The sequence below is a fragment of the Styela clava genome, chromosome 2 (assembly GCF_964204865.1).
Source record: "Styela clava chromosome 2, kaStyClav1.hap1.2, whole genome shotgun sequence".
Lineage (NCBI taxonomy): Eukaryota > Metazoa > Chordata > Ascidiacea > Stolidobranchia > Styelidae > Styela > Styela clava.
This window is the reverse complement of record NC_135251.1, coordinates 18,848,549-18,876,519: the sequence shown is the minus strand read 5'-3', so window position 1 is coordinate 18,876,519 and position 27,971 is coordinate 18,848,549. Positions and strand designations below refer to the sequence as shown.

The 27,971-nt window shown below is 34.0% G+C and overlaps 1 protein-coding gene across 3 annotated transcripts; it reads left to right on the top strand.

Moving 5' to 3' along the window:
- Nucleotides 1–1,481: 1,481 nt before the first annotated feature.
- LOC120336393 (uncharacterized) lies at nt 1,482–27,949 on the top strand. 3 transcript variants are annotated; one of them, XM_039404060.2, is made up of 34 exons: nt 1,482–1,771; nt 2,722–2,849; nt 3,275–3,460; nt 4,129–4,275; nt 4,827–4,990; nt 5,695–5,806; nt 6,071–6,195; nt 6,548–6,627; nt 8,008–8,185; nt 9,127–9,231; nt 9,963–10,095; nt 10,892–11,130; nt 11,691–11,803; nt 12,451–12,792; nt 13,063–13,168; nt 13,551–13,636; nt 13,707–13,764; nt 14,186–14,315; nt 14,974–15,055; nt 15,726–15,776; nt 16,040–16,194; nt 16,354–16,448; nt 17,213–17,323; nt 18,114–18,274; nt 19,088–19,208; nt 20,803–20,955; nt 21,484–21,681; nt 22,277–22,383; nt 22,623–22,773; nt 23,746–24,153; nt 24,704–24,931; nt 25,776–26,012; nt 26,284–26,336; nt 27,125–27,949. In XM_039404060.2, exons 1-34 carry the CDS (start codon nt 1,652–1,654, stop codon nt 27,335–27,337), a joined length of 5,076 nt encoding a protein of 1,691 aa, XP_039259994.2. In that variant the 5' UTR covers nt 1,482–1,651; the 3' UTR covers nt 27,338–27,949. The 3 variants fall into 3 exon arrangements, with proteins under 3 accessions (XP_039259994.2, XP_039259993.2, XP_039259995.2); XM_039404059.2 differs by having other exon boundaries at nt 26,149–26,336; XM_039404061.2 differs by lacking the exon at nt 27,125–27,949 and having other exon boundaries at nt 26,124–26,307.
- Nucleotides 27,950–27,971: the final 22 nt, after the last annotated feature.

Here is a 27,971-nt window from a genome sequence, read left to right as displayed (position 1 = left end):
ACAAAAAAATATTTATGAAAAATAAGTTAAATGACGATATCGTCCAATATGTATCGAATTAAATATGTATATCGAAAGGCTTTGCATGCGTTACAAGTGTGCAAAGATAAAACGTAATCTCATTTACATACTTATATTAAAACAAGTATTTGAAGAGGAATGGCAATGACTTTTTAAGGAACTGGACGTATTTAGAGAAGGGACCTACGAGCACTGCTATGGCATCTCATAGCCTTGTTACGGTCAAAATTTGTTTTGGTGAGTTTATTGAATACGTAGTCTAAATCCTGGTATTTTCCCATATATCCCGGGGAAGATGAAAGATGATAAAACAGTTAGACCATATGACGAGCCGCGTCTTCTTTTCTATTCGACCGTTGAAGGTATTTGGAATAGTTAGCCAGGTAATTTTCAGTTGCATGGGCTGCATAAACAAATGGACTTTGCCTCTACCCTCGCCCCTGGAAGATTCTCCCTATACTTTATCATTGCAAAATTTCCAACGCTGATTTTAAGAGTGTTTTGAAAAGAGTTGGCACTTATAAACTAGCTCACATGTTCAAAACTATCATTTTTATTTAAAAACAATAAATCATGTACCGCTTACAGGTACTGACACTATTTTTGGGCTAGTCTATTGCAGCGTTTGCGGTATCAATTTTTGATCATTGCGACTAATCTTGTCCTCGGAAGACACTTTCTGAAAACACAACTAAAAACTGACAAATAACACGCCACGCAAAACTACCAAAAATAGGCAATGTTTACAACCACAAATACATACATTATATATTTCAACATTAATTGTTTATTTTATAATTTGACGGTGCTGAAACGAACTGCAGAGGTAAGGAAATGGTCGAAACCCGCGATATCGACATGCGCGATTTGCCTAGTAATATACTGTATATGAAGCCTAAATCATTCTTAGCGGTACCATACTCGTATCCCTGCTTTTCCGAGTATTTACGATAATGGCGTAGAAGACGACCGATACGGCAGCCAGCGCATTGCGCAGTCCTTGTTGCCATTTTTTATCCTGGTGCAATGTACCGCACCGGTACCGTAACAGTTTGTTAATTGAATACTCATAGCTGCCGTAGCGCTTGACATTGGACTTCAAACTATTTTGGTTAGGTTAGCAGACATTAGCCTCTTGGCATGTACAGTACCGGTACCGTAATGCAATACGGTAATGTTAATATAGGCAAAAAAATATCTAGGCCAAATCCAAAAAAAATTAATCGAATACCGGTAGCCTATCTTTATCAACATTTCTAACAAAAATACATTGTGGCTGGCTGCAACTTTTAAATAGTTTCTGTTTGGGAATGTCTGTTTGTGGCAAATGTCAAAATGTATTACATTTATGGGTTGAATAGTTTTGGAATACATCGCCATAATTAGCTAGGTATGCCATATTTCAGTATTCCTTAAATTTTAATATACATGTCATACGGTAACATTTCATTTCTGTTTTTATCAGGGAATCTCAAATTAGATATAGAAATGTACGGTAGATACTAAAAAAAAGTTAAAATGGTGTTTTGAAATATTTTTCCAAAAATTCAATATAGCAGTATAGAGTATTCCTCTATTTGTTATGTAGTAGCATTGATTATCCAGCAGATACGACAGATAAAAACCTAATATGGAAGCAGTTACACAGAATAATAAAAAAAAACAAGATAGTGAAGCACTAATGGAGTATTTGAGGAGAAATCCTCCTCGTGTAAAAAGCATTGGTGAAGTTGTCAACTTATTGCATGTGGTAAGATCTAAGGTTGTTTTCTTCTGTGTTTTACCATAGTTGATATTTATGATGATTCTGTTACTTTACTGCACTATCAGTCAGGCACACTTATCCGATTCCAAGATGTCCGACATGTAACAAACACTTAATTTGTCTTTGAAACGAGTGCGTCTGGCATGGCGGCAGATCGTACCAAACTTGTCTCGGTATTAATTTGAATCAATCGTAACATGTGTCGGATATCATATGATCAAAATTTCAGTTCTTTGCTAAAAACTCTGTGGAGTGTTTCGGTAAAAGTTTTTAACTTTGATAAATTAGATTTGTTTTTGAGGAATCCATTGTTAATGTTTTTAGATCGCACTTTCTTTTAGTTTACTGTGCAATGCTAGTTTTTCATTCTGATTCAATTTGGAGGCATAGACTGTCTCATAAAGAAGGGGTTTGCACTCGGTTTTATGATTGATGTCTTTTAATCCGGGGACTGTTCTTGAAATCAGAGAATTGTGCCCTACTGATTATGAAATTATGGATAAGTGAAATAACAAGAGGAATTCTAAAATATATATCATATCATTCATTCACAGGGGAAACTGCATGATAAGTCGTTATGTGCCTTGTTATTTGTACAGGGTGAACTCCAGAATACAGAAACCAGGTCATATGGAACATGTTCTAACATAAATATTGTGCAATGTTTTAAGATTCCTGGAACTTTTGGCTACAATCATACACAAACAGAAGTCAAGTCTTATTAAATAAATTTTCTTCATTTACAAATAATAAATTAAATAATTAGGACTTTGGGTTCTGCATCACACTGTATGCAGATTATTTTATATCATCTTTCACCATCAGACTGAGGATATACATTTTGTGGGTCTCTAGGCTTCTCATTCGTCCTCAGAGAATATTATCAATTATCAACATTATTTATCATATAACATTACACTATTTCATTCATTTAGATATCGACTGAGCAGAGATCATGCAATGTATTGCGTTCTTGCGTAGACAAAGTTTTAATGAATATGAGTAATATTCGTACATTACGAGATATTATTGAAAGATTAAGATCTGTATCAAGAACTAACGGGTAAGATTTTATTACAATTTTGTTGCATATAAGTTAAATCCATTTATGGGAAAACAAATTACTGGCAACTAATTCCATACCCGACATGGACGGGTAATAGGTCACGGTTCGCCATATGATTAATTTGTCTGTTCTCGCCACCGGGATAAATATGTGGATCCTGTCCTATAAAATATGAACTATTGCTGTTTGTGTCACAGAATGTTTTAACTGTATAAGCAAAGGTTTTTTGAATATTTTTGATATCAAGTTGGTAAACAAAATACATGGTAGTAAATGAAATCAACCCGTAAGTTTTACACATACTGTTTGCCTCTGTTTCATGCTGTTTGCTTAGTTTTACTAAAAACAATCCAGATGTCTTTATGTCCATATTGCCAATTGTGTTTTCTTATTTTGTAATATTGTCAATTATTTTTGTTCAGTTTTCGCTTTGAACTTCCTGCTTCTTCAAGTCCAGAAACAAGATGTCGTCTTGTGTCAGATATGTTTAGTGTCAAAATAATACTCGGAACGTCAAATACACCTGACCATAGTCCTACAGTTATTGACGTCAGCATACAACACAGTGATGAATATAGAACTTCTCCACATCTTATTAATATAATAAGGTAATAGATTCACTGCCGGCGTGTTAGAAATTTTTGTTTCGTCTGGATATTACTTATTGATAGATGTCATTTTTTTATTTTTATATTATTGCTCATAAAGCGGATTGATTGTTTTGTGCAACCTTTAATACAGGAGGGCCAGATTAAAATAACTGGGTGAAACCGCGGGCCGCACCTTAACATAGGCTATCTAGTAGTTGCAGGCACAAAAAGTTTGGTTGTTGACCTTGTGACATGCGTTGTTTGCACAAGCTAGCCGTTAAAGCATTGTAAAGTCATAGGCAATTAAAAACTCGTATTCCGGGCCGCACATTATTCAAAATTGGCACTTCTCCGCGGGTCACACAATTTTTCCTAGAGGGCCGCATTTGGCCCACGGGCCGCAGTTTGCACACCCCTGTTGTAGGGGAATTTGTTAGAAAAAATTGTTTTCTCCGCAACTAATAGACTAATTGACTTCAATCTTTTGTTACTCAAAGTCACTAAAAGACTATTACATTTTTTTTAAATTTCTCTCCGAGTTGTGCAGGACTCGATAATTTACCCCAAATTTTGTTGTTTTATTGCAGTTCATGGAAATTTTTTATGTAGGCTAACCTTTTTGACATTGTGTGCATATATTTGAGCACTGCTCTTTAGTCACTAAAGGTTGGAGATTTTATTTTCAGAGCTGGAAAATTTTTGGAACTATCCTCCCATCTCCAAGGATTAACGGAAATGTATTTGACTTCTGGGAGTAGACCAAGTAGAACTAAAGTTTATATGTCATTGCAATCTCTTGAAACTGACCTGGTTAAGATGAGTCAAATATACAAGTGAGATATCTATTTTTTGTATTGGTTGACATGGACTGTAATTATAGATCGTTTGCAAAATTATTCTCATTGTTGTGGAAAAAATGCTTTTCCGCACAACCTATCGAACAATTGATTTTAAATTTTTTGTACCTAATGACGGCAGAATTAACCAGTGAATTATTACTTTCATATTTTATACAATTTTTGATATTTCACTCAAATTTTGCTGGTTTTGTGTATATTGTGCCCCCACTTGGCATTCAACCAGGCTATTCTGCTGATCCGCTACGAAAACCCGGGGCTCATCTAAAGTCTTCATGGCACTGATGGATATTGCTATAATATTTAATTGGGGAATGGTTGTTATATTTAGGCATTGCTCTCTTATTTAATACTTGTGTGTATACGTGTGTGTACAAATAGAATGACCTTAATTGAAAATTGAAATTAAGTTTCTTTCAATTCTTCATGGTTTTGATTTGCTCAACATTAACGAGCTATTATTGCTTTGATTAATCCTTATTACTTTCTGGACTATTAAGTTAATAGCAACAAATTTCTATATGAAGGGACACACACAAAGATGCTTCTGCTTTGGATATTGTAATGAACGGTACAGTTGGTGTATTGACTCCTAGACTGGCTGGTGATAGATCACATTTTGCTTTCTTTGTTTCACCATATGATTTGATTGACACATCTGCCAAACAGAAAATATCACTCAATGATGTTGGTAAGTTGGCTATAATATAGTCCTAAAATGCAGTTATGTTTTGCTTTGTGATGTAAAATTCTATGGCATAGTGGTTAGTACTACATTGGCATCGCATGCCAAAAATCTCGATTTCAAATCCTTCACCCATGTTCCATTCTAGGGTGTGATAAATTGGGTAGTCAATTCCGGACTGAAAAGCTTCTTATCTTTCAAAAAAACTATGGCTGCATGTTTAGGGCAAGCATGAAAAAGAGATCAGTTACTACACCTTTATTAGTAACACAAATACATTTTTATATAAGGCAATTTGATGAAAATAACAATATTATTATGTCACTAACTGAAACATTAAGTTTCTTGTATTCCTGGCCTATTTATGATCATGGCTATGGATTTCCAGAATTTTAATTTGAACAAAAATAAGAAATTGACAATAGATATACCTGTAAAGTTATTTTTCCATTTATATTTCATATATTTAGAGATTATTTTTAGTGTTTTTAGTACAATAAGTACAATATGTCACAGTTAATTAAAAATTAATGTCAAATTTTAGAATATGTATGAAAACTGGATTGTATTTAAATATATATTATTAGCCAGGATGGAGCATATTGTACCAGTGTATTCCATGAATTAAATGTCAGGCTAGATTTAGACGCATTCCAAGTTTTTTAAAATATTTCTCAATCTCTATATTTGAATCTATGTATAAATTGCAGTGCCAAAACACATCGGACTTCACGCTGAAGTGAGTATCGAACAGAGATCTACTGCCTGTAATCTTCCTATTACACCGTTGATCACGAACAAACATCCTATTGATGCGTCTGGGTGAGCATTTAAACATATTCAAAAATTAAATATCAGTTATATATGACAAATCAAAATAACTCATTGTCAGTGCTGCACAAAATGCATTGGCTGGCCACAGTTTGCCCAACCGTGGGTAAGAGTGTTGGACCTTACTCCTGACTATTTTGATTATATCATTCTTTCAATAGCGTAGACAATTATGGACTTACTTTCAATAGTTATTTATATTGCAAAACTGTCAATTTCTTCATCTCTGTTATTTATGACATATACTTTTGACAGCATGCCAAGGTTTCTAGATATTAGTCATCACAATTCTATGATGCTACAAGCATGTTTTGTACTTCATCTTAAACCACCAGTTCCAGTGCTTTCTAAAGTTGTTGAAGACATCGCAAAAATTACAAGTAAATACTACTGTATGGTCGTTTGATTATAGGGCAAATTTCATTGTTGTATTTAATAAGTATATTAATATTATTATTAAGTATATATAAGTATATTGATATTAAGTATATTAATATTCGGATTAGCTATTCTATCCAAATGATAAATTTTCAGACATAATATATTCGGAAGTGATTTGAAAAAAATGTGAAAATGTCTAAGATTTTAATTTTTTCAAATCTTTTATTTGTTTTGAATAATCATGTATTGCATATAATTTTTGTGGATTTTTTTCGATGTTCATAGCTCGTTATTTGGCTTCGCTTGTCCACCATTTCAGTTTTAAATTCCGCAAGATCATTTTACTTTAAGATCTTGGAATCAGTTCTGAAGATGATCACACAACCAAGCCATATCTTGAATTACTGAATGCTAATAAGAAAACTTTTAAGGTATAGTCATGTTTATATTGCTGCTGGATATAGATTGTATACTACATGGATTTTGAATATGCATTTTTAATGATTTTGTGCATGTAATAATCTTATGACTTACAGACATTTTTATTGATTTTTGAAGATTAGTTGACTAATCTATGATTGGTTTTATATGTTAAACCTTCTGAATATTTTATGACATTCTCTCCTTGGAATCTATTCAATAATGTTACACAAATTAGTTATTCATTATATATGACATTGGTGGAGTAGAAAATGTAAATATTCAATAACCTTGTAACTGATTTCTATGGTATGTTGATTTTGATATTTTTACTAGGTCCGTGATACCCAAATTAGGATGAAATAATATTTTCGAATATAATAATATATTCTACATATCAGCAGTTCCCAAAATTTTCGTTTGTGCGGCGACAAATTATCTAGGAAAAACTCACTGCGCTCTTAAACAGGAAAAAGAAATTGTTGCCTTGAAATAAAATTCAATTTTTTGATCGTTAATGTGTAATCAGTAATTTATTTTTCGCCATACTAAAAACGCATTAGATATACAAAAAAATTACAATAAATATGAAAAATGTGTTTCAGGGCGAGGAAAACTGCGAAAAACCAATATAGGTTATCGAGTAGCAGCACCCTTGAAATAGTCTAACTAACAGATAATAATAATAACGAAGATTCGAACTATATATGTTATATAGAAAAAAACATCAAATACGTCATTTGCCCTTGAAATGCTGAAGAATTACTCAGATTTGCTAAACTCTGTTCAGCAAAAAAATAAACTGCAGTTTGCAAAATTGTAGAAAATAGTTCCTATCTCTATTGTTATGTAACAATAGAGGCACTAACAACGATACAGAAAGTAAATGGCATATAAAGGTGGAATGAATTTATTAACTTGTATACACAGCATTTAAAATAGGAAACAATAAAACTTTCATAATAAATACAATATGTAAAATATTTAATGATATATTAGTTAAGTTTAACACAAATCATGTTAATGTTCCAGGCGTAATTAACAAATCGCCTCTTTTGGGAACTGTTGCCATATGTTTTCATATTCTACAGAGAAATTGGAAAAAATCATATATGTAAATTTAATTTAGTAATGCAGAATATATACTGTCTATTTAATGTAGTTTGTGTGACTGATTTGATTTTGTTTGTATTCACTGCGGCAGGAACACTTCCCTATGAACTTTGCCACATTTGTTTTACCTCTCACTCACCTTATTACAGTTATGATGTGCTGAGCATGAGTCAATACAGTGAGACAAAAGTCTTCTAAGACAAGTTCACCGAATGGCTATATCAGTCATTTTACTTTTATGTCTATATATATGTATATGCTGTCTTGTTTTCTTATAGATACCTCTTGGTGATGAGATTCATGTTTATCATCTTGATATATCGGAATTGAAGGGAAGTTTAGTAAATAAAGTTTATTTTACACATCCTGGCCATGTTCCTGCTATATTATGTTGTCTGAGAAAGCAGTCTCACTTAAACACACTTATTTCAAGTTGCATAAGAGATACAAAATTAGGTAAGATGTTTTTCATGTTAGTTAATTTATTATTCTGTGTGCTGTAGAATCTTAACAAGTAGATATAAGGTTTATTAACATGCAATTGAAAAATTTTATAATAGGGAAGCTATAAATAATACAAAGTGTTTGAATCCTGTATTGAACTAGGTAAAACACAGATTGAAACAAAACAAACTTGGTTAAGATATATTGAGAACTGATTTCGTAACAAAATTTAGATTGTAACATGAATTTATGAACCAAATTTATTTTCAGTGTTGCAATTTATTTGTTTTCACTCATTTAACTTCGATGTCTGCTACTTTTGTTCACATTTTCTTTATTTTAAATATTTCCTGAGGTACAGTCATAGCGCTATCGATTGGGTTTCTGTGGGACTAACTACTTATCTTTCTTCTATGCTCTTATGTCAGTTTTGTAGGCTAATATTATTTATACTAAATTATATAGTTGAATGAAAAGCCATAGAAGATTTATGAAATTATTCAAAATTGGCAAATCTATTATTTGGAATATATCTTGATTTATAACTTTGGCATCTCATTTGATAAAAATGCTTACTCTTTTTATATTTTAATTTATATCCACTTTTCTTATGTCACGTTTTTCTGAAAGATATATTGATACATTTTTCAATAAGCTTCAATATATTCTGATCAAGTTATGAACTTAAGACTCTCATGATACTATCCTGTTGTCCTTTCCATCTATCGTATAGAATGGTACTCGCAAGGACAACATCTGACCTTTTTTCATACCAGTAGTTTGAACTCTATCTATGATTTATCACAGCAGTGATCTTTATAAATCTATAGCAGTATGTTTTAGATGACAAGTACGTATGGCGTAACGGAGTGGTGTTTAGTGGTGTGTATAGGCAACTGGTATATAAAGTTTTGTGACATATTGGTAAATCCATGTTATATAATTAATTTTAGAGATTAAAAAGTACAAGCAGTGGTATTTTGAAGTATCATGTAGCAGAAATATTGACAAAGTTTGTGTAATAATGGAACATCCTTCAACAAAAAGCACAGCATCTTGTAAGTGTTTTAGTATTATTTATTCTTTTACTACTCTCCTTTTTGTTGAAGGGAAACTTATTATTGGATATTAATTAAATAGTGTTTGTTAGCTCTTCTGTTTTTCAAATTAGAATTTGTTCATTTGTATATTATTAATGGATTATCTCTGAGAAATGACAGTTGAGTATTCCCTTAATTCAAAGTGTGACCTAAAATCAAAACCCATAAATAAACCCATGAATTAAAGCGTTGCTAAAGGTGTATAAGAGGTTGACAACCATTGCTCTAGAATATGTTCCAAATGACCAGATTCTATCTCCAATGATGAGAAAGTCAGTAGGAACAAATTGTGCAGAGAACATCACTTTTGTGCAAAGCGTCCTAGATAAATTTTTGGATGCAATCTTACATAAACAGAAGTTCGAATGTAAACAAAGTCAAATAAATTTTCTTCATTATTTTATAAATGAATATGAAATTTATTGGTTCCGTTTTTTTAGATCACCCTGTATGTTAATCATCAAGCAATGGCTGTTTTTTATGCTAGGGCTGTGCTAAGAAAGCATGTTATATGCCAAATTCTTTTATGTGATATTATTAAAAAATGATTTTTTAATGATTTTTTTGATCAGTTTCCAGCTGAACATTGCGAAATATGCGAATTGCAAACCTTTGCTGAAAATTCTTTATTGTGTTTTGAAATCATTTTTCTAACATTCTTATTGTGTATGCTTCGTTCTTTTTTACAGTGGAAATCAAACTTGACAAGTCAGGTTTTCAGAGTTGTACAATATTTACTGGGCGAGGTGATCCACCTCTATGTACTGATGAATTTGTTGCAAAAGTTTTAAGCAAATGTTCCTCACTTCCAATCACAATGAGGTAAATAATCGATCTGATAATGCTGATCTAATACTTACTAGATTAAAGGGTTTATTTGCGAAAGTAACAGATTTGTGAAGAATTGTTCTTTCAATTTTTGATTGTAATGTATATTTCGGAGTTTTCAAGACAAAAGGATAGATTTTCCAATTGTGAAAAATTTGGAAATGTTACAAAGAAATACAAATAGATGTTGTTTAAGCTGATATCTGATCATTGTTTTAAGCAGTATTTCTTTACATTTAGGCTGTTGGGCGCTAGATGCTTCCAGTCACTTCTTTTTTTTTTTTTTTGTAATGCTTTTTTCTGCTGCCTTGGTTTCTTTCACATTCCCACACCTTTTGGTAGTTTCCTTGATGACATGAATTTGTGATAACAATTTAATAGTAATATAAGATGATAAATAAAATGCAGCGATAGTTTTGTCAAGTTTCTGAGTTAGATGAATGGAAGATGAAGGAAATTGTTAAAATAGCCCAATCAGGGATAAACAAAATCAGATTATTTATTATTCTAATACAATCTGAAAAAATAGTTTGTATGGAAATAAAAAGCACCCAAGTTATGTCCTCAGTGGGCATGGTGACATATTGGTTGAAGCGTGTTGAAATCTTGGTATAATAATAGTGTATATTAAATTTGGTATGCAATGTCCAACTGGAAAAATTACGGTCTTTCCAAACAATAGTAGCCCCTTACTTAGTAGTGGGTGATTGTGTAGAGCCTTGTTCATAGCAAAAGGGCATATAACTTCGTTGTATAAAAAAGTATTGAGACGGATATATCATAATTTCAGAAAACTCATTGAACAAAGCATCAAGAACCCGAAGAAGGAAGCTGAAGTGAATCGGGCTCGTCCGTTATTTGCTCCCTCTACCCACCAACCCCCACCTACATTACTTACAGTGGTGAAGAAACCTCCGATTAATCAACAGTCCCGCTCCAGTAGTTCGTCGACCCCAACACCCACAGTGTTTCCAAGCAGTGGCAGCATGACTACTACCCCTACACAATTCCCATTACCTCATCCAGTTGGTAAGTAGTAGGGCTGGAATTCGAATCTATTACTTTTTTTCGAATTGAATCTCGAATGATAAAATATTTAATTGTATGTGACTTTTCTACTGATCTTCCAGGCATGTGGAATTCTTTTCTTTGTAACAAACAGGCCAAGCAGTTAAAGTGTTAGACTCTACTGTGTTGCCATCGCAGATTACACATTTTAGGTTTAAATCTCATGATAGGCCAACTGAATATTATTCCACGAAATGCAAGTTTGTTCATGCCCGGGAACCATCTACCTGTGACATTTTTTGGAGTTGACGCTGGAGCCAAGATTAGAATAATATATGAGGAAAAGGCTATCAGGAATTTTAGTGGCTCCTAACCGTATTTGGGCTGATATTTCATGGTAGCGTTCACTTATCGTAACTTAGTTCTTGGTACATTGTGTTAGGCAATAGGAATATCAATACTGAAATTCAATCAGACGGTGCTATCAACATAACATTTTGAAAGTGTGAAGATGTATTTTTTGCCTGATTTCGAGCATTAAATTCACCATATGACCAGCCCTCGAATTATTTATTTTTCAGATCACCATAAACCTGCTACACCGAAAAAAGAAAAAGTCCAGAAAAATCCTATGTTGACTCAACTTCTGATACCAAATAATCAAGAAATGATGGAACCAGCAGCTCCTATGAAGGTTTGCTTATCGACAGTGTTTACCACAAAAATTGTGGTCTTCTTTATTGACAAATTTAGAGGTGCCTGCGCAGTTTCAAATGTTTTCTTGAAATTAAAGTCTGAATTCCCTACAGCTAGGCATCTGAGCCCAAATAAATAGTTGCTGGGAGTTTGCATTTCAGACTTTGTAATTCCTTATAGAAAACTGAAAAATCATAATTTGACCAAGCCTTTTTAACAAATTATAGTAGAAAACCCAACTAAAAGAGATTACGAAATTTAAATAGAGAAGGCTGAAAATGGAAAAAGCGCATTTCTGACCGTTTAGGCGGATTGACAGCTTGGTTCAAAAGTGGTGCGTCTGAGCTGCTCTGCCATTGGCTGACGCCCAGCAACTATATGTCATCTCATTGGCCCATTTCTGTTCCGCGGGTACATACAATGCGTCTCACTCAGTTTCTAGCGAAAATAGTATGTCCAGGTTTTGTGGGGGCCAGCACAGGTTAGTGCATTTATAGGGTAAAATGCGTTCCTACTAACAAAATTTTCTGCTTATGAAGTGGCTTCCGGAACGAATTCATTCCGTGAATATGGTTCCATTTATGAAAGTCCACATTCCTAAAGTTATTCAGTTTCGTCATCTCATCATAAGCTTTTATATTCTAGAGTCACCCAATGCTAATGGGTCTTCTAAAAGACGATTTGGAGCAAGATCAAGCCCAAACAAACACCCAGCGAGGTGGGAAAATCCCCACTCCACAAGGAGGATATCAGTCTAATCAATTGACTACCATGTTAAGTGGTGGTAGCGGACAATTCAATCCGGCATCTGGATTCATGTCACCTAGTTCAACATATGGTGGCATGGAACCTCCCATTCCAATGAGTGGGTCACACACTATGCCCCCTCCGAGTTACCCTTCATCCCATTCACAAAATCAAATAGGACAACTACCAAACATGTCTCCTGTACAACATTCTCCTGCAGCAGGAATGCAGCAGTTTCAGGTAAATTTCATACAAATCGAGGGATTTGAGAGAAACGGCTTAAGAAGTTTCTAGTATTAAAATGATTTTTATCTTTTCTAGCTGATTAGGCCTTCTCAAGATATGACACCTTGTTTTCTTCAAATTAAAATATTATCACCTTATACGATATCTGGAAATATAACATAGGTTCAATTCTATGATCTAATTATATAATATGACGAACGTGTCTATTTCAATTTTGCGTCTTTTCTCATATTTACCACTCGCCACTCTTCTTGCTCTTTTCAGCGACTGAGTGAAGTAGATGAGATGACAGGACCAGTTACTCCAACTCTATCATTTGGAATGATGTCACCTGGACTATCTTCACCAGGATTACCTCAACAAGGGAGAGGTATTGTATTTAAATATCAGTCGATAGTTTGAGACAGAAACTTATGCCAATAATTTTGCTTGTTAGTTTTTCCCATATACTGTGATAAGTGTTTTCGCTGTTGAATACAGGTGGCCCTTTGCTCGTCAATTAAAATACCTAGTTTTTCTTTCAACGCATTTCTATCAGTTATTATGCAATTAATATTAAAAAAGGGAAGAACTGAAGCAAAAAAAATGAATGCATCACTGCCAAAGAATTCGACAAATCACAGACATTTCAGAATTTATATAGTCATCGTGATTGGTACGAAGTGAATAACTTTAGCACCTTGTAAAAATTGGGGGCGCTTGACTTAAATTTATTTATAAATAAAATAAATTTTATTCAATTGATTTTTCAGGTAGAAGAGCAAGCCGCCAGAAATCTTATCCGATTGAAAATTCAGATTTTCCTGTGTTTGAGACTTCGCAAGATTCCTTTCAGGCGGTATGCTTGAACTCATAATTTTTTTTATTGTTGAAAAGTCGAAAGATAATTAGACATTTAATTTTAACAGCAAATGAATATCGAAACTGATGCTCTCAATGAGTTACTTGCAATGCAGCACAGACAAGGTAAAATTCTCACAAAACTTCAATTACACAAATCAAATGAATTGAATAATGAATACATTCAGAGTAGCTATAATTCGATACAGCCTATTCTTTATTTCTTTATTCTTTATTTTAAGAATAACTAAAAAAATTTTATCTGTAATTTGTCATTTTAGGCAATTGTGATTTGATGATCTGACAAAAATTATTCTATAATATATTATATACGTAATTATAAAAAATGAGTTTGAATTATTATGGAGGTTTCGTTTTGTTAAATTAAGATAAATCCAAAGCGAAATTCTAAAATGTATTTTTGTCTCTTTTTGAGTAGCAATATTAAAGACATATTTTTTTTGTCCCAAAAGTACCAAAATTTTTTCAAATGGTCTGGTTAGAATCAGGCTATACAATTTATCAATTGATTTATTGGTTCACACAGGAATGACAACTTTAAGAAGAACAGACTCTATGTCCCCTGGTGTAAGCCTAGGATCACACATGCCACTGCAGCATTCTTCATCTCTCAAATCGATTTCAGAGAATATGGGGAACAACAATTTACTTACAAGGTTGGTGTAATGATTAATAAAATTCAATTAGGATTCATATATTTATCCCGGGCGGAAAGAAGCCAATAACACGGCTTAACCATATGGCGAACCACAGCCTCTCGTCTGGTTACCAGACCATGTCGGATATGGGATTAGTTGGCCAGTTATTTGTCTCAGATGCATGGACTTGATGGTGGAGGAACCGACCAGTGACTACATGAACCAACTTATGGTGGCAAAAGATTCGAGCAATCCTTTCGCACATATTTATCCCCCACAGGATTCAAAAACTGAGACCCCATGCAGGGTAATCAGAGGTATCCCTAACGCTTAGCACGATGTGACGCACCGCCGAGCCATAGTTTATTTTTTGTTAGATAAAGTATTTTTTGTTGTGCTTGTCAGCTTAAAATTTAAATTATATTGAATAAAATTTTATCAATGTTTTATGAATATATTTTTCAAAGAGCGTTAGATATAACTATGTTGTAATCACAGATTGAAAATATTTAGTTCAAACTCTTTGCCCACCATTTCACCCAAGGTGTAATATATCAGGTAGAATATTTCAAACTGGAAAGACTTTGAAAAATAGTACTCTCTATTCATTAGTGACTGCTTGTGCAGAGCCGTGTTCTGAGTAAAGGCACAAGAACGTATAAAAATTTATTTGTAGAAGCTCATCAGCCAGCAGTGGAAAAGGTGGAAGGTCAATGATGTCTCCTGGACCTCGAGGTTTAAGAACTCCTGAAGGCATGGTGAGGATTAACAATGTATTGGATTGTATTTTTTGCAGATAATTTATTGATATTTCTTCCCCCTTTTATTTGAGTGTTGACTCAAATCCAGGTCATACAGAGCGAATCAAATTTTCGATTCGATATTGGAAATATATATTTTCAAGAGGAATTTTTTCACAAGAGTATATTTCCTACTGAAAAGTTTTTGTTATTAGCCTTTAGGTCAATCAAAACATTGTTTATCAAACTATTCTGCATTGCCCAATTCAATTTTTGTCAATTCACAATGATTTTTGCAAATTTGTCGGCTTTCCCATAGTATGTGAACCAAAATGGCAGACACCTGAACATAGTATGTGTACCAGGTTAGGGTTAGGCCATAATTTTATTCCAATTTTCCCTATTTTCGTTCTATTACGAGTTCAGGGACTAGCCAAGTGACTCCCGTAGTATTTGTACCTGAAATTATGGCCTAACCCTAATCTGGTACACATACTACGATTCGGTGTCCGCCATCTTTGTTCACATACTACAGGAGTACCAATTTGTCTATTAAACATATTTAGAATATATTCAATATTCCCTATGCATTCAAATATATTATTTTAAAATGCTATTCGACTTACTATTCCTTTTTCAACTTAGAATCTGTAATACTTTTTGGGATTCATTGTAATTTCTATTACAGATGACTCTGGGATCTCCACCAATGTTTGATGCTTCTGGTAATAATCAGAGGGTGAGTGTATACTATTTAGTTTATAACTAACTTTAAAATAGTGAAACCTTATTAATATAATTTCATACACATAGTAGATAGAAGTAGACGATTAGGTACTTTGCTATTTCATGTGATTATATTTAAATAAATTTTATGGAGTGGGATTTCAGCATCGTATTATTAAACTCTCCAGAGCCGAAGTCCACCCGCTCTCCGATATCTACTCCCCCACCCTGTATTATATTGTACTTAGAATTTTTTTGTTTACATTTTTCCTTTAGGGTTCGAGGGTCAAATCATTCGATAGCCATCAGAGTGAGTTATTTCGGTCGCCGTTACCATCTATGTCACCTGGGGGATTATCGATGAATTTTCCACTCAGTGCTGGATCAATGCAAGATCCTGAGGCTGATCCATTTACATTTGATGACAACAAGTAAGTATATGTAGTTTTTGTTAAGTGTACTGATATATTGCTTGAAAGAATCATCTGATAGTTGAGTCGCAAAGAAAATTCTGGTATATTTGGAAATTTATGCCAGCGATCTTTTATATGGTATATACACTTATACACTTTTTTCTTAACATCATTCAGAAACCCTTCAAAAATCAGTATGACAGAAACTACGGTCGGCGCTGGATCTACACAACGTAGTAACAAACCACCTCTATATCACAGTACCTCAACAGGTGAGTAAACAATGATTTCTAATCATTGGTAATAATGTAAACTTTAACGAGCGAGATATTCTAAAATGAACGTTATATTTTATTAAAGTGCTTTTTAAGCGTGATGGATTAGAATGACACCAACAAGTTACTAACTGGTTATTCTTTGTTGCGACGGATAATATAAACAACACAAATAATATATCCGCTTATGTATAATAAATATCTAGAATTATTTCTGATAAAAACAAACTTGAAGTTATCCACATTGCTGTCATTGGAACAGTTCCTGCATTTTTTCAACAAACTCAATAACTAATTAAATACTATTTTTCGTAATCAATTTTTTATTTTAGTGCAATTCTTATTTTCTGGAATTATATAAATGCATCATATTTGATTCATGTTAATAGGAGTTTATCATTGGCATACTAGGACAATGATAGTGTTATTGGTATTCAATTAGTTGAGATTCTATATTTACAAATAGCACAGCTGTACTTGTACCAGAATGCTAAAAAAAGAATCCTTAAATTTATCAATTATAAACAAATCAATAAAATTTATCAATTATAAACAAATCAATAAAATTTATCAATTATTTACAAAGATAAAGAAAATTTATTTGACCCTTCAATATGTTCAAAATGGCATGAGTTCTATTTTTTTTGGTCACTTTGTACTTCTTAATGGATAAATTATCTATCTATTATATATGTATATATAACAAATTTTACTTTGAAAATACCCATTAACAAAAAGTTTATTTGAATTTTTTAACAAAGATGAAGCAATGAAAGAGTTGGCCAAAAGTAAACCAGTATTACTACGGGCACTTACAGAAGATCTATCTTTCAAACCAGAAACTCAACGTCCAACTGGAAGCTCTGCCCAAGGTATGTAGATCATGGTTGTTTGCATCCCAGGTTACACATCTCGGGTTCAAATCCCACGCCCACCACCTCACCCCAGTTGTAATAAATTGGGCAACGAATGCCGAACCAATAAATTTGCAGCCCTTCGAAAAATAGTAGCTTACACATCACTAGATTTCAGTAGTTGCTTCCGTAGCCCCTTGTTTAGAACGTAAGGGGGAATAAGTGACATGTAAACAAAGAGGCCAAATGTTGATTCCAATGACTTTTGCGTATGCTGGTTATGTTTAATTGTATGAGGATGCTTTGTCAACTTCATGATTTTTGAATTTCTGCTGAAAAATAGGCTACTTTTATCACCATTAAAAATCTGAAATTCCATTTCAAGTGATTCAAAATTGTAACTTCCCACAGAAATGAGGATTTTCTAGTTGACTTAAATACGAACATACTTGAATACTTACATACATGATATATTACATAATGATACATGAGCTACTATTATTCGGAAGGCCGTAATCTTTCTAATTAGAGATTCTACCCAATTTGTTACACCCAGTGACTGTATGAGAGTATAGGATTTGTACCAGAGGAACGGAACTGTAAAGCCACCACAGTTGAGTTTAACCGCTATCGTGCCACCCATACTTAGCATACATTTAAATACACAAGTGTGGCTCTGACTCGATTATCAATAAAAACATGCCAAACTTTAACTCTGACTTTAGACTCCATTGCCATTGACAGAATATTGCAAAATTAACATATGTTTGTCTCGATAATTAATCTGTTTATTGTCATATTCACAAAGGTTTGATGCCAAACTTGACGTCTTTAGTGCAATCCTCGACTTCAAATCATTCTTTGTTTGATTTGCCAAACAAACTAATGACTTCTACATCAATAACAACAATGCCAGACAAAGGACTAGTACGACAAAACGCCGTCGATAAACCAGGAAGCACCACACCTGTGAGTTCTAGTTTTATTTGCAAAAACAGTGAAAAACCGTGATGATTCCTCAAGATGGCTAATTTTTTTTTATCTTCTTCATTAACAAGGCTTTGTACAGTAGTCACTGAGACAATTTGAGCTTGTATATTATGATGGATATCTATCTAGTGCGGTTTGATCCATTTTTTAATATCCGTCTTACCTGGAATACTGATATAGCCAAGACATTTGTCAAGTCTTTAGATATGCCAGAACTGAACAATCCATCAATTCAAATATGTTGAAATTCTGTTATGTTGAATTCACTATTTACCTGTTATTCTGGTCGTTTTGACATGAACTGCCTCAAGGTTTCACAGCAATCGAAATTTGCTAATGCACGATTTTGCGCTTAATTTTCGTGACAACCACGTTTCCCCAACCGTGTGGGGAATTCCTCCCCAGGGCGAATATTTTACTTAATAATTGGGGTCGTTTTATTGATACTTTTTAGTTATTTAGTAATATTTTTAATTGTAATATATATTTATGAACACATGGTAAACTGTCCAAACTGTGCAATTGCCAGACTGACCAGTGGTTGCCTGTCACTTCACTCAAACATTAATATCCCTAATTTCTGAGCTGAGTGAGATGTTTTACAGTTGTCAGAAAGCAAATGAAGGCTTTTTTATTCTATGAAACTTCTTTAAATATAGGTATTTTAGAATTTGATTTGGATGTTTAAGTCATTTTGACACTCCTGCTGGCCTATCACGTGTGCGAAATCATTTTGTTTTATATGATTGTATTCCCTGTTATTTCAATCTAGTATTTCAATTTATCTCCCAGGGAAGATCAGGAGATACCAAGAATGAAAAGGCAGTGAGAAGAAGAAATTCGAGTAAAAATGATGAAGGAAAAGCGCCGGCTAAAAAGCGAGGACGTCCACCTTCTGTCAAAGATCATGGAGGTACAGGATAACCTGGTATAGGAAATTTCAAAACAATGAAACCAACTCACCCATGTAGCAAATTATGTAGCCAGAAAGATTCTCGTATCTCCAAATAAAAAAGCTCTTCGCCTATTAGTGTATGCTTGTACAGGACCTTGTTTGTAGCGTCGTATGAGCATGAAATTACAATGTCTTTTGAATTGAACAGCTTTAAGCATTTTGATATTTCAGCATAGGATGAATGTATATTTAATGCTTCATGTATTAACTGTTACAGAACTTGTATGGAGTTGTAGCTTTAGTTTTCATTGTTTAGGCAATTCTTCATTCATGTCTTATTGATTTGTTGAGCCAGAATAATAACCAGGTTACATATATAAAATAGATAGAGGTCATGTTTACAAATTCAAAGTCTTTTTATAGAGATTTGAGTAGAAATTTTACTCAGTTCACATTTCAGAACCGTAATAGGCTTTGAGTACCTTCTTTGATTTAATTTTAAGGGAAGTTTGGTTGTTAGGACTGTCTGTAACTGAATAACTTAGTATTGCAGAATTCTGCTTTTGGTTAGTCTCAATTTCGTATTACCATATCTAACAAATCTATTTCACTCCTTAAACCATTCATATCGAATGATCAATATTCATATCTTAAATTTTTTGGCATCCAATTTGTGATGTAACTAGGAGTTTACTCAAGACCAACTTAACTCCCTATCTTTCCTCTGTCAGACAGAAGGTTACAGAAATACATTTATCTTTATTTGCAACAGGACTTATTTATGAGTTATATGCTATTTGTGACGTATGTTATTTTTTTATGAAGATGGCAAATTTACCAGCGAAGTTGAGGCAGAAAATGAAAGAAAGTAAAAAAAGTTAGTATATGTTGTTCAGACATGCACTCAGATATCATGGAAAGAATGTCATATGGTAGTTGTATGTTATTATATGCAAGAAACTATGTTCGAAAACAAGATTATAATATCTTACATAATCAGTTAAGATTTGGGAAATCATTATTTAGAACTCCCAACCATTATTCACATCTTGTAATGCACTATCATAATACTGTATTGTTTTAGTAGCTCTAGATCAGGTATGGCCAACACGTCGATATGTATGCGTGCATGCAGTTTGCTGCATATTCAGTACTCATCGTTTTTGTGTATGACCTTATAATCGATCAGTCAGATTGCGAGCTATTTTGAATATTTGGTCAATCATGCTCGAAAGCAGGTTGGCCACCCCTGCTCTAGATATTTCAGTGGTTATTCATGAATTTGCAATTATTTTTCTTTACTTTTATTAATTATTGCATGTTTTGTTTTGGGGATTTTATATGTAAAAAATTTTAACTAAAAAACTCGCTATGATCCGCCAGATATAGCATGGTGAAAAAATAATGGGAATTAGGAATAAAAATTTCAGATTCAAGATTATTATTATAGATTCCAACCTTTTTCGATAAATTCCTCTCCTCGCTTTGCCTATTTCGGAACTATTGATTAAAAACTGATGTCAATTTTTATTCAAGAGGAGTGGATCTCTGGAGAATAAGAGCAAAGGCTTCCACTGAGTACGCTGGTATTCATATCAATATTTATTTGAAGGTAAGAAAAAGAAGGGTGAAGGAGGCGGACCACAAAGTGATGACCCAAATGCAAATCCACCAATCATGTTAAACATACAACTGTCATCAACTGGGGCTCCTATATCATCAACAACCAAAACTAAACCATTGCTTGGATCAGCACTACCGCAGAGTGAGTCACAATATAGGACTACATATATTAATTTTAGATCTGTGTATTAATAGGAATCAGTGTGTTTTTCGCAGATCAATATTACTCCATTTTAATAACACATATGGCTACTCATCACTGCCATTTACAGACAAAGAATATAAATCAGCGATATATATTTAAAAATTACTAGGATATTTTGTTTTGAACTTAAGGTTCTGCGCTCCAGAAGTGTGTGTACCAATATGGTGGGAACTAATTTTGTTTGCCTACTTTATGTCAAGTTGTGTAAAGGGACTCAAACCTGTGGGCAGGGGGTATATTCACTTGACTAACACAAACAGTCCCTGAACTCGTATTAGAACTAGAAATAAGGAAAATCGGAATAAAATTATGGCTTAACCTGAACCTGATACACACACTACAGGAGTACCTAAGGTTCTTTCTCGATGTATACTCCCTAAATTGGATTTCGATGCCTTAAGTATGCTTGAACAAGATAGTATTAATGTGATGATTAAGATATAAAACATGTTATTTTTTCAACAGAGAATCAGACTGGCATCAATCCCATACCTGTTCCCGCTACGTCGATTACAAGTATTGGGACAAGCAACAACAACACAACTAATGCACCAACCACAACTAGCAGTACCGGGTTATCTGGAACACCAATGTCAATTCTTAGTGATATTGAAAAATATCTCAAATCACAAGAAGAACTACAGAGTAGAAAGAAAAAGAAAGGTAGTTTTACTTTTTAATTGTGTACTCGAATTTTTTCTCATTTGTTAGATATATGGGGAAAAAATGTGTTATTTTCTGCTTTGTGTTGTATGACTGTCGTACGACTTTTTGATTTTTTATAGGAGTTTTTGACTCCGAACAAGGCTTTTTAGGAGCAGCACCTAAAGTCTTATAGAGTTCCAGTTTTTGGAAAGACTAGATGGAACCTTTCCAGTTCGACATTGCCTTCCAAATTCATTACAACTTGCATTAGTTGTTGAGCTTGGGAGTTGAACCTGTGAACTTTATCCAAAGTAATAAGCCTTCGCACACAATGTTTTTTTGTTATATGACAAATTTTCATGCCTTCCATCTCAAACAAAGCTCTTCAGGAGCAGTTACTGCTAGATATGGGGCTACTCAAGTTCGGAAAGGACTGGAATCTTTTCTGTTTGACATTGCTCACCTCTGGTTAAGGTCATGGGCATGGGATTAAACAAAACATTTTAACCTGCGATGTCATGTCTAAAACTTCAACCTTTAGGACGGTTTTCAGGACGAACAACACTTCCATAAACACACATCCATAAATATTGAGCTTTTGCTTTCTATTCAGTTATAGGAAAAACGCCATTCCAGAGTAAACAATCATTTGGTCCTCAATCATCTTCCAGTAGTATTACATCTGCAGATAAGAATCAACAAGGTTATCAACTTGGTAAAGTAAGTTGAAACTGTAATTTTCAGGGGTTAAGTTATTTTTCATGCAATTTTATAAAATTTCAATTTGCATGCATTATTTTGAATTTTCATTTTCTTATGAAATTCCCCAGAAATATATATTGCTGAGTTTTTGTACAGGAGTTTTTTTCGGAGTAAAAGTCATGAAAAGCATCAAATAAATAAGTTCATTATCATAAAACCTTTTTTCACTGTACTAACTTCAAGCTCAAATATTTCAGCATCCTGGCTCAGTTTCACCTCGGAATGGAGGTGCTGGAGTGATGGCTCAAAAACGTGCTCGAAAAAACTCAATCGAAGATATTGTCACAAAATTGGCATCAGACAAAATGTCAACTAACATTCCAGGTGTGTCATCTCCATCAATTCAAGGTAAATATCATAGCAAGCATATAATCAGTGATATTTGTCTGTCCATTGAATATCAGTTGCCAAAAAATATAATTCTTCTCAAAAAAATTATTTTGCACCATTTCTCAAACTATGAGTTTACTGTATTAAACATGGATAATTCGCAATATATATTAAAATATTTGACTGGTTTTGGGTATCCTAACCAAATACGTAATGAACGATATTTTTTTCTGTGAACTATTCAATATTTTGATGCGCAGTGGCCTAATGGTTAAAGCATTAGACCAGGGGTTCCCAAACTTTATTGGCCGCGGGCCAAATTCAGAATCGGAAAGATGTTCGCGGGCCGGAAGAATGTAGCGCCCAAAAGTGGATTCACTTTCATTTTGCCATTTTTTTGAAACATGTTTGTTTGACTCATAATGGCGCTTAATGTTGTATTCCTTCAAAATTGGAATACTTCGTTGGCAAAGAAGACAAATCTCTGAAGTTTGATACTTTTCAATGGAGAAATACGAACACTGCCATTTATCCAAGAAACGTTAGTTTTCTGAATCTAGTTTTCGTTTGATCTCTGTCATCTTTAAGCTTTCCTATATGGCTGATAACTTAAATTACTGCCCAATGTAATCCTAACACCGGTACCTATAATTGATATATATACTGGTAGAATTGAATTGTTACGATAAACACGTGCTTGAACTCTGATAATGACCTAAATTAGCGCTATCTAGATCGCAAAAAGGTAGAAATAAAATCTGTTGAACAATATTTCACGTAAGCTCGGCGGGCGTATAAAAATGGCATTTTTTCTGATGGTATTCGTACAGTTCATTACGAATATATCTCAATGTTCAGATTTGACTTTTTTAATAAATGTTGCATGCTCTTTAGCATATCTGATGTGCATTGCGAGGGCAAGGTAGTCTGCAACCATTTTCCCAACACTTTAAAAGAAATGTTACTTTATTTATTTTTTACTTTTCACAGATTCAGGCAAACAATCATTCGAAAAAGACGCAAACAGTAATTTACTGACAAAATCAAAGTCATTGCTTTCAAATTCTCCATATCAGAAACCACCAGGAAGCATCATGAGTAAACTTCCACAGGGAAGCACAGAAGAAAAAAACATAAAAAGTGGAACAATTCCCAAGCCATTAGGTCATGCAAAGAGCCTAATTAGCAAAATAAATCCTAATCTCAACACTATGCTTAAAGGAGGCTTTACTGCCAAAACAGGACGTCCCCAAGTTACGGAACTTCCATCAGGGATGAAGACACAAGGAGAATCTGATATGGAAAAAGTTTTGAAATTTGTTAATCAAGCTGCTGCTGCAACGGCGGCGAAAGGTCCAACAATGCATGCACCTGCACCATTGAACAAAGTTGGGGCTCGTGAGTGTCTTCAATGTTTTTTTATGTGAAAATTGAAAGCCTAGGATCTGGGTTCAAACCCCATTTCAAACATTTTACCCAGAGAGTAATAGTAATATGGGTTGGCAATGCTGAAACAAAAATATTTGGCGCTTTGGAAAATAGCAGCTCTCGTGTATGGAGTGGGAAATATCTCATTAAAAACAACCCTCGAGAGCTGATATTTGTTACTTTTAGACTTACATAAATCATCATACTTACAATATATTCAACGATCAAGTGAAGGCAATATTACAAGTAGTAAGAAAAGTGAAAACACTTTACATAAAGAAATCTGATACCTGGGGCTTGACTAAATAATGGTTAATAAAATTCAGGGTGACGTTGTTTGTTAATGCCGGGAAGGTTTCTTCTTTTTCCAACATTTCTGTGTTCAATTTCCTAGAGACAAACATGGTTTTACCAGATAGGAATTCAAAATATCTTCAAATATTACTATCATATAGCATACTGGATGTTTTTCATTCCTGAATATTGAATTATGTTTACTAACTATTCTTACTCACACTAGCTAAAGTTCCACGGAATCCGCCACCAGCCAAAGTCAGAAGCATCACACCAACGTCTGTTCCTGTGGGCAGTAGCCCAATTCAAAGAAAATCACCTTCGCAAATGCTGACCAAAACTCTCTCATCTGATTTAGCTGCACGACAGTTATCTGCCAAACTTTCTGGATCCAACTCTGCAGGAACTCCGCCACCTGTTAAAAAGTCACCTCTGAGAAATCCTTCTATAGGGGGTGAGAAGTTTGCACTTTTTCTACTGATATTGACCAGAAAATGAGTTGGATGCAAGAATTGTTTTAAAGCTCTGCTGTCTGAATTAGTCTGTGTTAGATATCAATGGTGTTCATCAAGTCCTGTTACAATCGAAGATTTTGTTAGAAAGTCATTTTTCAGGTTTTTTGAATTTCATTTCATGAGGGACATCTATATTTTACTTGCTACAGCCTGAATTTATGTAGTATTATCTACCGTAAGTTTTTGTTTCCTGCAATGTAGGCACAATGGTTTTTAGCGGGTTAACTGCATTGAAAGTTGTGAGTCTTTAAAAAACACAGTTACTTATGTATCAATGTGCGCAAGTTATTTCTCCTTGTCTATTTTCTACTTCAAATTAGTATGTAGCCATTGCCACAAAGATGCGTGAACGAGATAGTATTTGAGTAATAATACAAAATCCATTTAAATTTTCTAAACTAAGAATTGTTATAATATCAATCACTAATGTTTTTTTCATCTCTGGTTCAAACAATGTCAGCCACCATGAAATATGACACTATAACAAATAAGCATAGTAACTGTACATCGCAGTCAATTTCTCAATGCAGCCCTTAACAAAAAGATTTTCTGAATGCCGCCCTTAGAAACAACTTCGCCCACCCTTGTGTTAGACTATGATCTGCGAAAGCTCACAGTATACTCGCTATTCCATGAAAAGAGAATATGACAATCTTATTTGTCAATCGTTGCTTTTCGTAACCCTTGTTCAGAATGAAAATAAAAACACTGCAACGAAAAATGGAAGTCATGGATTTTAATGTGAAAATTTCAATATTCATTTCCTTTTTACAAATTTTTCAGGTCTTCCCGCAAGACCGAGTTCTGCATCATCAATAGATCCTCCGTCTTCAAGTTTCTCAAAATCTCTTTCAACTTCACCGACTCCTGTTGCTATCGGTTTTGCCAGAAAATCCGCACCTGGATCAGATCAACATTTTGTAGCACCTTCTATTTCACCTAATTCGAAACGAACATCATCACCTCAGATTCAACGAACAACGTCGCCACTTACTCGCATCGATGATAAAGTTGGAAAAGGTAAATTAATGATTGTTGACCATTACATACATAGTTCTCTGCAATTTAATAGGTGATTTCTCCATTAAATAATGAAACTTAATCTCACAAAACCCAATTTTTTCACGGAAGCTGTAACCTTTGCTCATTTTACCAGCTATTATATCGGGCCGTAGTCCGCACCGGCCAAGCCCTACCCACTCTCGCATTTCTACTCCCATTCCCTCTGGAAGTCCTCAGTCACCTGATGATAGGTTGATGATAATCGATGATGCTGCATCTTCTACTCAAGGTAGCTCAACGTTGACTCAAATCAGAGATGAACAGACACCTGTCTTCATATCGGTATTGGTTTATATTTTTTTCATCTGTTTTTTATTTAGAAAAACTACTGAAATCTTTTTCAGCTTTTCTCTGAACAAGGCCTCAATCACTGGCCCAAACCTCAATCTCTGACATGACTCAATCTAAGACATTAATCCCAACTAGAGTGCCGGATGCCGAGTACATGCAGTATTTGGTTAAAAAATCCTAAGATTAATCTTTGAAGCGAAAGCACAACTTACATATGCTCAAAACGGTTAAAACTATTTGTGACATAAAAAAAGTTTGAGAAGGAAAAAGAAACAATTTTTCATCACTACACACTTCCCACGGCCAAATTTTCAAATAACAATAAACTAAAATTTAACAGTACAGAAATATTTAAAAAAAATAATAAAGTTGACAATACCTTTAATGAGTCCACTAGCATCTTGGCTCTATTTCTGTGATCTGGATTACATTATTGGTTGAAAAGTGTTCACATTTGATTACTATTTTGTTTTAACATAAGTTGGTGTCGAGAAAGATTTTACCGCGACCCCAATTGAGCCCTTTCGTGACTCACCGGTATGTCGGGATGCCCAGTTTGAAGAGCCCTGATTTAGAGCATCAAAAATGTGATTGCCAAATGCTAACTATGATTTTGCAAAAGGGATTTGAGTTTCTTCTGCTTTTTAAGGATGATATTTTCGAAACCCAACCAGCATATTTTGGACGTGTGCATAAAGTTTGTAAAATGTAACTTAAAAACCTATGTTGATTATTCAAATTCCCTTAGCCTCATTAATTTATTGTTTCAAATTACTCAGGGAAGAAGTTTGAATGAGAGACAATCTCCCGAACGTGCTGCAATGCCAACCCCTCTTTCACCAACCCCTGCAATGCAGAAAAGTTCTAGTATTCTGCAAGGATCAAAGAGAGCTCCAACTCCTCGAAATATTACTTTGTCTCCATCGCTGAGTCCAGCTTTATCCAGTCCATATATACCAGATGATGAGTTGATGAATCAAGCTGTGACATAAATCTTGAGGCATTAGAGAGATGAAATGTGTCCGCATATGTTCATTACAATAAACGTAAACAATTTGAATGAAGTATTTGGAAGATAAATGTTGGTTATTCCAAGTTTCTTTTTTACTGACATATACTGATAAAAAAATTAAGATGTGCAATTTGAACTCCACCCTGGTATTAAAACTGGATCTACGTCTATATAAGGAGCTCCAGAAGTATGTGCACCAAGATGGCACACAACCTGAACACAGTATGTGTATCAGCTTAGGGTTCAGGTTGTGCGCCATTTGATGCACATACTTCTGGAGTGCCCTAAAAAGTATTCATGGATCTCTAGATATTCAATATAATTATCATAATATCTCTCCCTAACAAACCAATATTTTCAGTTATTGGTTCTATTAGCAACTTGTACTGTCTTTGCCATATATGCTGCTGATATTTTTATATCTTCCTGGAAGAAATATTATATTTTTAAGTTTTTTCCAATGATAAAATATCTTCTTTGCTTTCAATGAACTATTTCGAATGCCAATCTGTGTACATTTTTGCTCAATTTTAGTGTATATGATTCCAAATATTCTCTATAAAACCATTGTTTATTTGAATGGCCTGTCCTTCAGGGAGTTTTAACTTGGCATT

Coding starts and splice junctions, on each gene's coding strand:
- LOC120336393 (XM_039404059.2), top strand. CDS start 1,652: ATGGAAGCAGTTACACAGAATAATAAAAAAAAACAAGATAGTGAAGCA. Junction 4,991..5,694: donor AATATCACTCAATGATGTTG/GTAAGTTGGCTA, acceptor TATAAATTGCAG/TGCCAAAACACATCGGACTT. Junction 18,275..19,087: donor AACCAGGAAGCACCACACCT/GTGAGTTCTAGT, acceptor TTTATCTCCCAG/GGAAGATCAGGAGATACCAA.